Here is a 12,194-nt window from a genome sequence, read left to right on the forward strand (position 1 = left end):
TTCTACATATACATTTGGTTTAATTTTAAATTAATCAAAATAAATCTAGTTTATATCTAGTTTAAACCTATTTGATCCTACCATATTTACTTAGTGATTTCATTTAAACTTAAATCGACTTTTACTCAATAAGCATCAAATAGTTCATGAGATAATATTAAAATTTAAGCTCAACATTCAATATCTTAAATATAACTCAATAGTAAACATCAATTAATAAAAGTATTTTTAAATTAATATATTTTATATTTTAAAAAAGTATTGAAACCATATCAGTATGACATGATGCGGAATTGAAATCAAATCGTTCCGATCATAAATTGAAACTCCAACACGGTTCAAAATTTTAAACCTTGGTTGAATCCAAAATAATTTGGACATTTGATAGTGGTTTCATCATGTTCAATGATGGAATGATCAATATGATCAAATCCAAAACAGTTTGCACATTTGGTAGTGGTTGTTCTTGTTACTGTTGCATGCAAAGTGCTTGTTTGACTGCACTATCCCTCAACCTCTCACGACGCTTATTGCATTCAAGATCTTAAAGGCAACACAACACGTTACATAGGTTAAAAGAATCATACAATAAGCTCATCTCCTTGATTTGTCCTCTCATTGACAAATCATTTTTGGCTGGAAACCCAATTCAATGGAATAAATCCTTACACAATGGTAGATGAGCATACTTTGAGTAAAAGATTGTTATTGTCTAAACACTAATCATATCATTCAATTGTTACCTTTCAATAAGCTGATATCATGTACAAACAACAGAATGATAATATATTCCTAAAAGAACCCAAAAGCATGAGAAAGTGGGAAGGTTTCTTGATTTTACCTCAATTTCTACTTAACTCGACACTCACTGCTGAAACTGTGGAGCAATCTTTCTACAGTTCCTATTTGAAATAGGAGGGAGGCAGTCAAGCAGTTTCAAAGTTAGGAAAATGGGGTGGTTCACCCATAGATCTCAACTAGGGAGGTGGTGTCATGAGTGAGAATTGGTGGAAGCGGTTTGTGTGATTGAAAAGGAGTTGGGGAGGGTTTTAATATATACGTTGTTGACAAACCCAACCTAATCTGCTAAACCAAACTGAATCAAACTGGTTCAGATGGGTTTCAACATTGGTTCAACCAAAACTCTAAATTTAGTCTGAACCAGATGAAACCCAAATCAATGTCGACCTATTCTCCCTCCAAATTGAAACCAAATTAGATCTAAGTGCCACAAAATTAGCTTATACACATACCAGTTCAATCATAAATACTGCTAATCACCTCAATTAACTCTCCAATATCCTAATACTCCATAATTAAACCTCGGTATACAACAAGAGTGCTCATCTTGGTGCAACTAGTCCTCCGACCTCTCTAGAGTTCATTGTTAGGTATGCAGATAAGTTGTAGATAAAGTTGAAGTCCAAAAAGGTTCTTGGCCATACCATGTGATCACTTAAGAACATTGTCATTATCCAATTTGTCAATGCTTTGCTAAGTGCAGCTACACATTTTTTCTGATCACAATTAAACTACTAATAGTGCTTACTATTAATATCTCACCCATGGTTTTTTTGATGGTGGTGATGTTGAGGGCAGGGATTAAAATACCGAGTCGAACCGCCCGATATGTCCGAAATTTACTGTTCCGCCGATGGACCGGCACCGGCACCGCGATTCTGGCCGGGAAACACGAAGGCGTCGCTTGGGTGCGGCGAGGCCAAGGCCTTCGGAGCTCGGCGACGCCACCGGAGGCGACGCCCGGGCCCGACGACGCCTCCGCGCGCGGGCAGCGCGCGATGCGCGATTTTTGATTTTTTTATTTTTTAACTTAGGATTTAATTAAGTTTTAATAATCAATTCCTAGCTATAGTTCGGGATAATTTAAATAGGCTTTAATAAAATCCATAAAATTAGCTTATTATTTTTAAAAAATATTTTATTTTTTATTTTTAAATATTTAGATTAAATTTTTTATTTTAGTTAATATATTTTATATTTTAAAAATACCGAAACTATACCGGCACGGTACGATACGGTACCGAAATTGTATCGTTCCGGTCTGGGATCGAAACCTCGGTACGGCTCGATATTTTAAACCTTGATTGAGGGTAACGAGGGAGAGGGCATGATTACAAGGAGCTTGGTAGATATGATGGGTCCTTAGGTGGTAGCTATCAAGAAGGCATCATAGATATAAGAGTAGGCCTTCTAGATGATGACTGTTGCACAAGAGAGGAGAGGATTGAGGTTGATGATGGGGTTAGGTGAGGAAGCTATTGCAAAGAGCCACCTAGGACTGCATATTGTAATAAGCAATGCAATCTGACGTCTAAAATGGTAAGAGATTGCATATTTGATTGGTGAGGTCACTTTTTAAAACCTTGGGTAATATGACAATTCTTTCATTTGCACTGGATGATAATGACATACAAATGTTGAAGCATTAAATTTGTCATCAACGAGACAAGCTCCTCTAAACTTTTAACAAAAGCACTAGACGAAAAACTTTCCCATATAGTTCTTGTTACTAAATGATGGTTTTAGTTTCTTAGCTGAGTCTTATGCACTAATTATGTGCCATTTTCTTCTTTCCCCATCTTTTTTAATGTATTTGCATTTCTTAACCTTTTTAATCTATTTTAAAATTGTTTGAGAATAAATTATTCTTTTTTTCCTTAAAGGTCAGATACCGTTTGAGAAAAGACCATGGGATTGATGGTGGAATACCTGTGGTATTTTCTTTGGAGAAACCAAAGATGAAGTTGCTTCCTTTTAAAAGTTTAACTGGAGAAGAAGAAAATCCTTCAGACTATCAGGTTTGAAATCTCTTCTAGCAGTCTCTTCTTTTCATTGTTTACCTAATTGACATTGTTTTTAGTCACAGGCATGATGGGGATATTAGGCTCCATTGGAATCCAAAAATCTTCAATTTTCAGTTTTTGTTTTATAATAAATAGGAAATGAGTGAATAAAATATGTTTAACGTCCAAGTAACCATTAAAATCTCCAAATACTTTAATTTTTAAAAGTTGTTTTTAAAAAGGGGTTTTTTTTTTTATTTTGAAAATTCTGTTGAAAGTTAGTAATCATCAAAGTGTTACCAGAGACCAAATCTTTTACATCATCGCCTTATCCCCCAATTCTTGCAATTTGTATCTATATCATTATTGCCCCAATCTTCTTGCCTTGATTCCTGTGGTCTCTACCTTCTTTTGTCCGGCAACAAAACTGTCCTATTCTTTCCCTATCCTTTTAAATCCTCATAATCCCCTTTGCTTTTAACATCATCCATTTTCTCTAATCACTTCCCATCTTAGTAATCTATGAACCATTTTGTGACAGGAAGATGTTTTTACAGCCCGTGACCTCCGAATTTATCCCCTATTGGTCTCACTCTCTTGATATGGTTTCTCTCTTCATCTTCTCTCAATTTCCAATGGTTGATTGCTTTATGTTACCAGATTGGAAAGTTATTCAGTAGCCCATTTTAAAATTTTCATCTACATGTTTTCCTCATACAGGAAAAATTCTTGAATTGATGGATGAATAAGTCTCCTGCTTTTTTGTCAGGTCTACTTGCTTTTCTATAATTTTTAAGAACCATAACAGATGCAGGCATCACTATGGCAAATAAATCCTTGTAGAATTTTTGTTTTTTTGGAATTAGTGTCCTTTCTAATTTTCCTTTCCTTTCTTAATGAACTTCCCAAATTGTGGCTATTTAAGTGTCCTTTTTCTCTATATTCCTAATGATTTATGAGAGGGTGAAATAACAAATGTGGGCTTTGATGGGCTCTCCCAAGTTGTGGAAATGTCTGTGTTGAATGTTATTTGATATTAATGACATTCAATTGTGACAACATACTTAAACCAAGCTACTATCGAGTCTTCATAGGAATGTGTATGGCTTGATGGAATGCATTTATTAAATCTGGCTGAATATTGATATCAATAAAGTAAAAATATTTAGCAAGTTGAATGTTTGTTGATCAAATTTGGTTTCCTTATCAACTTATTTAATGTTGTATCTAGATTGTATCTTGCTAAAATTACTTTCAAATTTTTTACTTTTTATTGTACAAATTATCTTAACTCTGTTACTGTAGTAATTTTGATATTGTATATCTTTTCTTAACAGATTTTCTTTTTCCATTGCTCTAAAATAGAAAGTCTATACTTTATTGTTGGTGTATTTGAATGCAAACTTGGAGTTGTAAATTATTCAATTATATGACAAATATTATATTTTCTATAAATTAATATAATTGATTATGCTAAAAAATTTAAAATAGAATCGTTGTATGAATATTATGCTAGTTTGTTATATTTGATAAATATTTTTGCATGCATTGAAAGGGGTCAAGATTTTATATACATTCATCACTTTCAAGATGAAAAAATTATTAAATCAATCAATTTCAAGATTTTTACAATAGAATTTTTGATCTAGAAAGATGACACTATTTGTTTCCGTTCAAGGTTTCATAGTTGTTATCTCTTTCAAAATTGCTATTTTTTTCCTAATCCCAAACAGGTTTTCATTTTCTCTGGATTGTGCTTTTCTTCTGAAACTTTTGAACTTCATCCAAAAGAAAATTACAAAACATTTATATGCCTTAATAGGGTCTTAGGTCTAGAAGTGGTGAATTATTTGTAATTTTTTGTTTATATTGCACTTAAGCTATTAAGATTATCAATTATAGATCATAGAATATCAAATTTTGACAGTTACATTCCAGATTTTCATGACATTCAGATATGTTCTCTTTGTTGTAATTACGATGATTGCAGTACATTATTAAAGCTATAAGTTGGAGTTAGTTGGGGCATCTAATATCAACTAAACTATGTTGCCAGATAGTGCCAGGTTTCAGAGTTCGTATCATACCTGTTCTGGGTACTATTCCAGCAATTTTTGGGCAAATAATGGCCTCATATGTTGTGACTATGTTATCGGGATTGTCTGTTGAAATGGAACCTGTGGTTAATTTGGATTTGGATCATTATCGGATTCTTCATAACCGCCTTGTTGAGCATGAAGAGTCAGTTTATGGCTCCTCCATTGAAGTTTTGGTATGACATTCACATTATTTACCTTTTTAGTATTCACTGCTATGGTGTTCATATGCATTTATTTATATTTTTCTGTTTTCTTCAGTCAATTTGTCATTGGATGATGTACTTTGTGGTGATTTAGTGTTATTTTAGTGTAAAAGTATAAATGAAAAATCAGCAAGAGAGAGAGGGAAACAAAGGCATGCTTATATTATTCAGAACCGTATGATATAGATCTAAAGATATCCAATTTTTACTTAGATTACTGACTATCATAGTAGTGCAAGAGAATTCCATCAATATAAAATCATAGAAAATATTCAACCATATTGTTATTTATAATCAATGGATATCCAAATGATTGCAAAGTTACATATGAAATAGATTAAGTAAAAAAATAAATAAATAGAATGCAACTAACTCATCACTCTACGCCAAAGAAAATTGATTAATGTAGTCCCTGTTTTTCTTTTTTCTGGAGAAGACATTAAGCGGCTAAAATACAATGATATTTATATTTTGAGGTAATATTAGGCTCCACTATTTAGTGTGGATGTTCGATGTGTCTTCTAATGCTTGGTATATTTGTTTCTCTAGTACCTAGGTAAGGCATTGCCTTAAATGATGGCTCTTTTATTTACTTATGGTAACTAGAAAATCATTGTAATGTTAAATCAATAGCAAGGGTATTTGTATTCTTTTTCTTTAGAATATGGATGGCCGAACATCTATTCTACCTTTTCAGAATTTATTATAACTTGAAATTCTTTTAGTATTCCTTAACTCTTCTTGATGGAATTTAAGGTTGATGTCGAAGAAGTTATGTATGTCGTCAAAGAGTTATGGCATGGAAGAAGTGCAAGGGATCAATCCTTGACAAATGTTGGGCGCAAAATGTGGCGGTCTGTTAATGAGTTAATGCTTGTAAGGTATTAATTCCCTATTGATTTATGCATGCTTAATTTGTTAGGGAAATATCTTTGTTGCAAAACTTTTCTAATTGACTATTTGTTGTTCTCTTTTATATTCTAATTTTATATAGTTCATATTCTAGCTATAGTTGCATTTGAAGTTAGGCATATAGAATTTTTCTCTGCTCTTATGTGTTATGATCTAGTGTTTTGTCACTAGTTAACATCGGGCGGGATAACGATTATTCCGTGGACAGTATTAATTTCGTTGGTTCGACTGCGAACATTGAAAATAATCTTCTAAAATCTGTTGATTTGGAAGAATACCAAGAAATACGAAATAAACGGCACTGTCAAAAATATTATTAATCTACAAAATATAACCCAATATCAACTAAATAATTATTTAAATAGATCCAAAATCTTAAGGTGCAAAAGAATTCTAACAGAAAGGAAAAAAATATTAACAGATTCTAAATTCTAAAAATCGTAAACGGACTCAAAATACTAAAATACAAAAGATAGAAATTACAAAAACACTTTAATTACCAAAAAATTCAAAAATTATCAAAAAATAAAAATGATGAAAAATAATAATAAAAATCTTTAGATCCTCTTGCATCAGTCGTCTCGAGTTGAACAAAATTATCTTCGAGTTTAGAGTAGTGTCAGGTGATAGCCCAAGAGGAAGATCATTTAGCATCAACTCAATAAAACCTCCTAATTGTGGTTGCACTTCTGCTTGTAAATCAGGATCTATGTCTATCGTATTGTTCTTGCAAGGCAACAAAGTATAGACTATGCCTCCATGCTCCATCTCATCTAAAAACTTGGATATAGAAAGTAGATTAGTATTATTGGTTATCGGAATATATGTGGTTCCTTCCTGAAGATGCTCTGCCACCTCATCTTCCTTAACATCAGAAATGAACAAATTGTTGTTATCTTCAATCTTACAATTCCTTTCAAAAGATGTGTCTTCATCGTTCAATGGGCCTGTGAAATTAGGCGTAATATTTGTATAAATGCTGAAAATTTGCACATCAGTGGTTTGTTTGTCCTTAATTGGATCAGCTCCGATGCTATCACCCTCCTTTGGTTTTGGTTCATCAATTGACTTAAAGAACTCGGTTATGCTCATTGGCTTTTTTGCTCCTTCCATCCTTATCGACATCTTCTTTCTTCTTTCCTGTGTCCTTATCAGTACCCAATTTAATGAAAATTTTATTGTTGTCTTTTTTCATTGATAGTTGCTTCATGGACTACAATTCGTCATCGAATTTAACTTTTCTTTCTTCATTTTTCATTGCAAGTAAAGCTTTTCTCTCTCATACTCCTCCAAAGTCATCTCCTTATCCATTTCCTTTTCCTCATTAACTGTGCTATCCTTGTTCAACTCAGATGATGACACTTGATCCATCTCCCGCTTCTTAGTAACAATAATCTTTTCATCAACATTAACAATTTCCTCTTTTTCAAATTGTGTTGTAGTTTCATCAATTGTTGTTCCCTAGTTGCCGCCGCTATATCCATCATGTTTTATCCATGACTAGTACCACTCCTCCGTTCATACATTCACCGTGGAGGCCGTTCAGAGTCTCCACCCTCCCAATTTTTGTAACCACCACGACCTCTATAACCACCTTGGCGTCCACCAATGTATGGTTGGCGTGGCCGGCGTTCCCTCTCACCATCTCCCACACCTACATTAATGAGTTTCCCTAAGCTTCCAGATTCACTATAATTCTGTTCAGGAGGAACCATGGGATCACCTTTATGTTTGCTTTGTTTTTTCTTTGATATAAGATCTTTCTCTCCTGCGAACATGTCTTCATCAACTCTTCTTGATTTTTGTTTAGCATTTAGTAAGAAATTTTGAAATGCTTGCCAATTTCTAAAATTTGCCTCCTCCTTGTATGAACCTTTATTATTGCCATATGCATCTGAATGTTAACAGGTTTGTTTGATGATCTTCTATCTTAGAGATTCGCTTGGAGTGTTTGTGCTTACTTTCTCGCACATCGGCGTGTGCATCACTATCTTCTTTTGATTCAGATTTAGAAGCGAACTTTGGGTTAAATTCCTCCAATTCATCTTCGAATTTGTCCAGGTCATCTTGGTTGTCAATCATCCTCCATGATGAAACCTAATCGCCCCTGGAACAAAGTTTGAGTATAACCAAAGGGAAGAAAGTAACTTTTTATTTTTTTTCATCTTCTCTCAATCCGTGATCTCGACCTTGCCTTGTCGGTCTCGTGATCGTCGATGCTCAACCCTTGAGCTTGATGACAACCAATTTAACTTTCATGCGATCGGACACTTCTTGATAATAAAAAATTCTTTCCACTTTGTTAATCTAATCAACAAATTCTTCATCTTGAAACGTACCAAAAAACTCAAGAAGATCAACTGGAAAGCCAATATCTCCATACCGTTTTTCTTGACCATGGTTCTCGCAATTGTGATAAGGTTTCACAAAAGTAGAATCCGAATTAAGATAAGAGAACTTACGACCTTTAAGATTTTGCGCCGCTAGACATTGTGATAATTTCGTGACTTGCCTTTGTATATCATCTTCAAATATCTCGTCTCGGGTGCTACGACCATAGTGCAAGGCTTCCTCAGTCGGAATTTGCCTATCACGATCACGATCATGACGACGACAACCATCCATCGGATTTGATAGGCTCTGATACCAATTGACGTTGGACGGGATAGCGATTATCCTGTGGAGAATATTAATTCCGTTGGTTCAACTATGAACGTCGGAAATGATCTTCTAAGATTTGTTGATTAAGAATACTAAGAAATAGAAAAATAAACGACATTGTCGACAATATTATTAATCCACAAAACATAACTCTAAACATAAACTAAATAATTATTTAAATTACTCCAAATCTTAAGGTGCAAAAGAAAGAAAAAAATCCTAACAGAAAAGAAAAAAATTTAACAGATGCTAAATCCTAAAAATCTTAACAGATGCTAAATCCTAAAAATCTTAAACAGACTCAAAATACTAAAATACAAAACATAGAAATTACCAAAATATTTTGATTATCCAAAAACTCAAAAATTATCAAAAATAATAATAAAAATTTTCGGATCCTCTTGCATCACTAGTATATCTTAGTCAATATTGTATTTGTTGAAACTATTCCTTGACCTTTGCTTCACCATTTTCTCGTGTATCCATAATGAATCCAAAGTGAATTCCATATGTCTCCACAAAAGCCATTTGACTCCAACATTCTTCTAATAGATTTCTATCATTGGTGTAATGACATACGTTCTATGAGTTCTCAGTTTGCACTAGTGACTGTCCTTGACTGACCTAAATGCTTCCCAAGTTTGTCAAATCTCTTGCTGTTCGCAATAAGTGTGCTTCTATGTGTTTCATTGCCAAATGCCATTTCTTTTGGACATTTGAATCCTTCATTAGTTTGCCTTCTCATTGTCCTTTGTTACAATTCCCAAGTCACACCACAAAATTTTTGGAGATCACTATTGGAATCAAGCCATGAATGAAGAGATGTCTACTTTTCACTTATGAGAAACACAAAGCATGTTCTACCACCTTGAGATATAGTACTGCTGCTGGATGTTTCCTCTTGCTACCTTAGGATAGGAAAATTGATCCAACTAAAGCTCCATTATTTGACAAAGAAAGAAGTTGAACATATGGCGCTGATTTGAGATTTTTCAGTGGTTTCTCATTTGAAATCTATTTACGTTCATTTTCTCTGTGGATGTTAATTAGAGTCGGTAGTTATTATAGTGCAAAATCATAGCAATTATATACAGAAACCCAATCTCAAAAAGTGTACTTAACTATATCATCTCAAGAAAAATGAGTCATGACTCTGCACACTATTTCTGGAGAGATGGAGCTTATAAATTAAGTCTGTTGGCCCTGCATATTGGTACAAAGTGGCGACATATCTCAAATTGATTCGGGTAGTTACTACATTTCTTCTAGAAGCTTGGGAGAGAGATGTTGAAGCTCATCTTTAGTAATCCAAGTGACATCAATTTCTGAAAGTCCTTTCCAAGGATCAAATGTTTCTTGATATGGTAGTAAGTCTTCAATATTGAAAATTAGGTAGATGTTAAAATTAGTATGCAAGTCAACGATGTAAGTGTTAGTCCTAATTTTTCTCACAATTTGAAATGAAGGAGAGGAGTGAGCATGAAGCTTTTTGAAGGAATTTTAGGAAAACGTTATGGATAAACGTGGATAAGCACATATAGTTCCCTGCATTGTACTCTTTAAACTTATGATATGCATCCACTTAAATTTTAAGTCTCATTGCTATTTTCCTCTTAATGTTGGTATGAATCTCTTTAATATGCTCAATAAAACTCTCAGCTGACTCTAAAGAATAAGAAGCGGTGATAAGTGAATCAAGTTAATATGATGATGAGCTTTTGACCTATATATGATTTGGAATGGACTATGACCAATGATTGTAGGTGGCAAGATTAAGTCCCAAATATCTGAATTTTCACCCGCTAAACACCTCAACTAAGTTTTAAGTTTTCTAGACCACAATTAACAATGTGGCCTCTCCATTAGTTTGCAGATGAAATACAGAAAAAAAAATAATTTGGTTCTTAAATAATTTATATAGGATTTTTCCAAAATAACTAACTTCGCATCTTTTTCTAACACTATAGGTGTGGGTAATCCATGCAAATGTACAATTTCACTTTATGATGCATCGTTTGTTTTACTTTATGGAATAAAATGTTCCTCTTTAAAAATTGTCTACTACTACTAAAATCGAGTTGTGGCTTCGGTTGGTCTAGGTGGTCCTTAGACAAAGTCCATGGTAATGTCTTTCTAAGACATATAGGGTATAGATAGTTGCGTGTACATTCTTAGATTTTGATTAGTTATCTTTGCCGTTTGGCATGTGCGACATTGTGATATAATTCAAAGTCTTGTTGCACCAAGATTCAATAAAATCGATCTAATGCAAGGGCAATAGTATTGTCTTTTCCAAAGTGTCCAGCTAGGCCACTTGCATGCAATTCCCAAATAAGGAAACCTTTAAGTAAAGCCAGAACATATAGGATTCATGTGCCCTTAAATAGATAACAGTCCCAAACTACAAAATCTACTAAATCATAATCATTCCATTTTGCATCTTGAAAAATTATCCTAAAGTTAGGACAAGTGTCATATATCCATCTTTGAGTCGGTTGAATCCTTCTACTATCATATTCATGGTGTGCAATGTGGCGACAACACAACATAGTGGATCATTTGGTTTGTTATCCACATTAAAATGATGTTTTAAAACAAAAGCATACTCTTATAGGAACTCAACCAACCTAGTATGTGTAATACTTAATTTCTTCTAAGATCGAATGAAACTTAGTGTTTTATACTTTGAATGGAAAATGAATTCATGGGGTAGTAGGTAATAATGCTAATGCCTTGGGACTTGGATAATAACATAATACTTTTTATTGTAGGTAGAATAACATTGTTGAGTTTCATTGAGTTTTCACTAAAAATTACAATCGGGTGACCTTCTTGGCTCAGCGTGTCCCTATACCTAAAAGGTTTGGAGATGCATTGCAAGACACTTTAAATGGTTTGGAGAGATTAGGATATCCAAGGATAGGAGCCTTAGTCATCATTTCCTTGATCTCCCTAAAAGTTGTTGAGGCAGATTTAGTCCATTGAAACTCTCCTTTTTTAGGCAGTTTATTACAAGAGTCATGACGGTACTAAAGTTATGATAAAAGATTGCAAAGCCATGAAAGTATTAAGCCTTTAAAAAGGTATGTTGTTCGGGCTACTATTCTGGATTTGTCAAAATGCCTTATGTAGAAATGATAAATCTAAGAGAACTTGGAGTTGTAATAAAGAGCACTTCTTCATATTGACAAACAACTTAAACAAATTTTTTTTTACCTAAGGGTCTTCATGGCAAGGCAAATGCTCTTCAGCTGGTCATCGTGTGTCATGCTATAGATTAGGATATCATCAAAATAGATCATAAGAAATTTTCGTACGAAGGGTTTAGGACTTGGTTCATCAACTTCGTGAAGGCACTAGGAACATTTGAGAGTCTACTAACTGCTCATATACTACATTTTGCATCTTGAAGGCCGGTTTCATTCATTGACAATCTTGATTTGAATTAGGTGATAGCCACTATACAAGCCGATCTTGGAGAACCAACAGGCCCTTGCTATCAAGTCAACAATGTT

The 12,194-nt window shown here is 33.8% G+C and overlaps 1 protein-coding gene across 1 annotated transcript in view; it reads left to right on the forward strand.

Moving 5' to 3' along the window:
* LOC141840864 (tRNA threonylcarbamoyladenosine dehydratase 2) overlaps positions 1 to 12,194 on the forward strand; it is a 41,502-nt gene that overhangs the window by 15,747 nt on the left and 13,561 nt on the right. The window contains exons 7-9 of the mRNA XM_074728950.1: positions 2,685 to 2,819; positions 4,861 to 5,076; positions 5,863 to 5,987. Coding sequence (XP_074585051.1) covers positions 2,685 to 2,819; positions 4,861 to 5,076; positions 5,863 to 5,987 — 476 coding nt within the window. The remainder of the gene's footprint in view (positions 1 to 2,684; positions 2,820 to 4,860; positions 5,077 to 5,862; positions 5,988 to 12,194) is intronic.

This window comes from Curcuma longa, chromosome 1 (assembly GCF_044706935.1).
Source record: "Curcuma longa cultivar G26 ecotype Majalengka, Jawa Barat chromosome 1, ITB_CL_G26_1.1, whole genome shotgun sequence".
NCBI classification, from domain to species: domain Eukaryota; kingdom Viridiplantae; phylum Streptophyta; class Magnoliopsida; order Zingiberales; family Zingiberaceae; genus Curcuma; species Curcuma longa.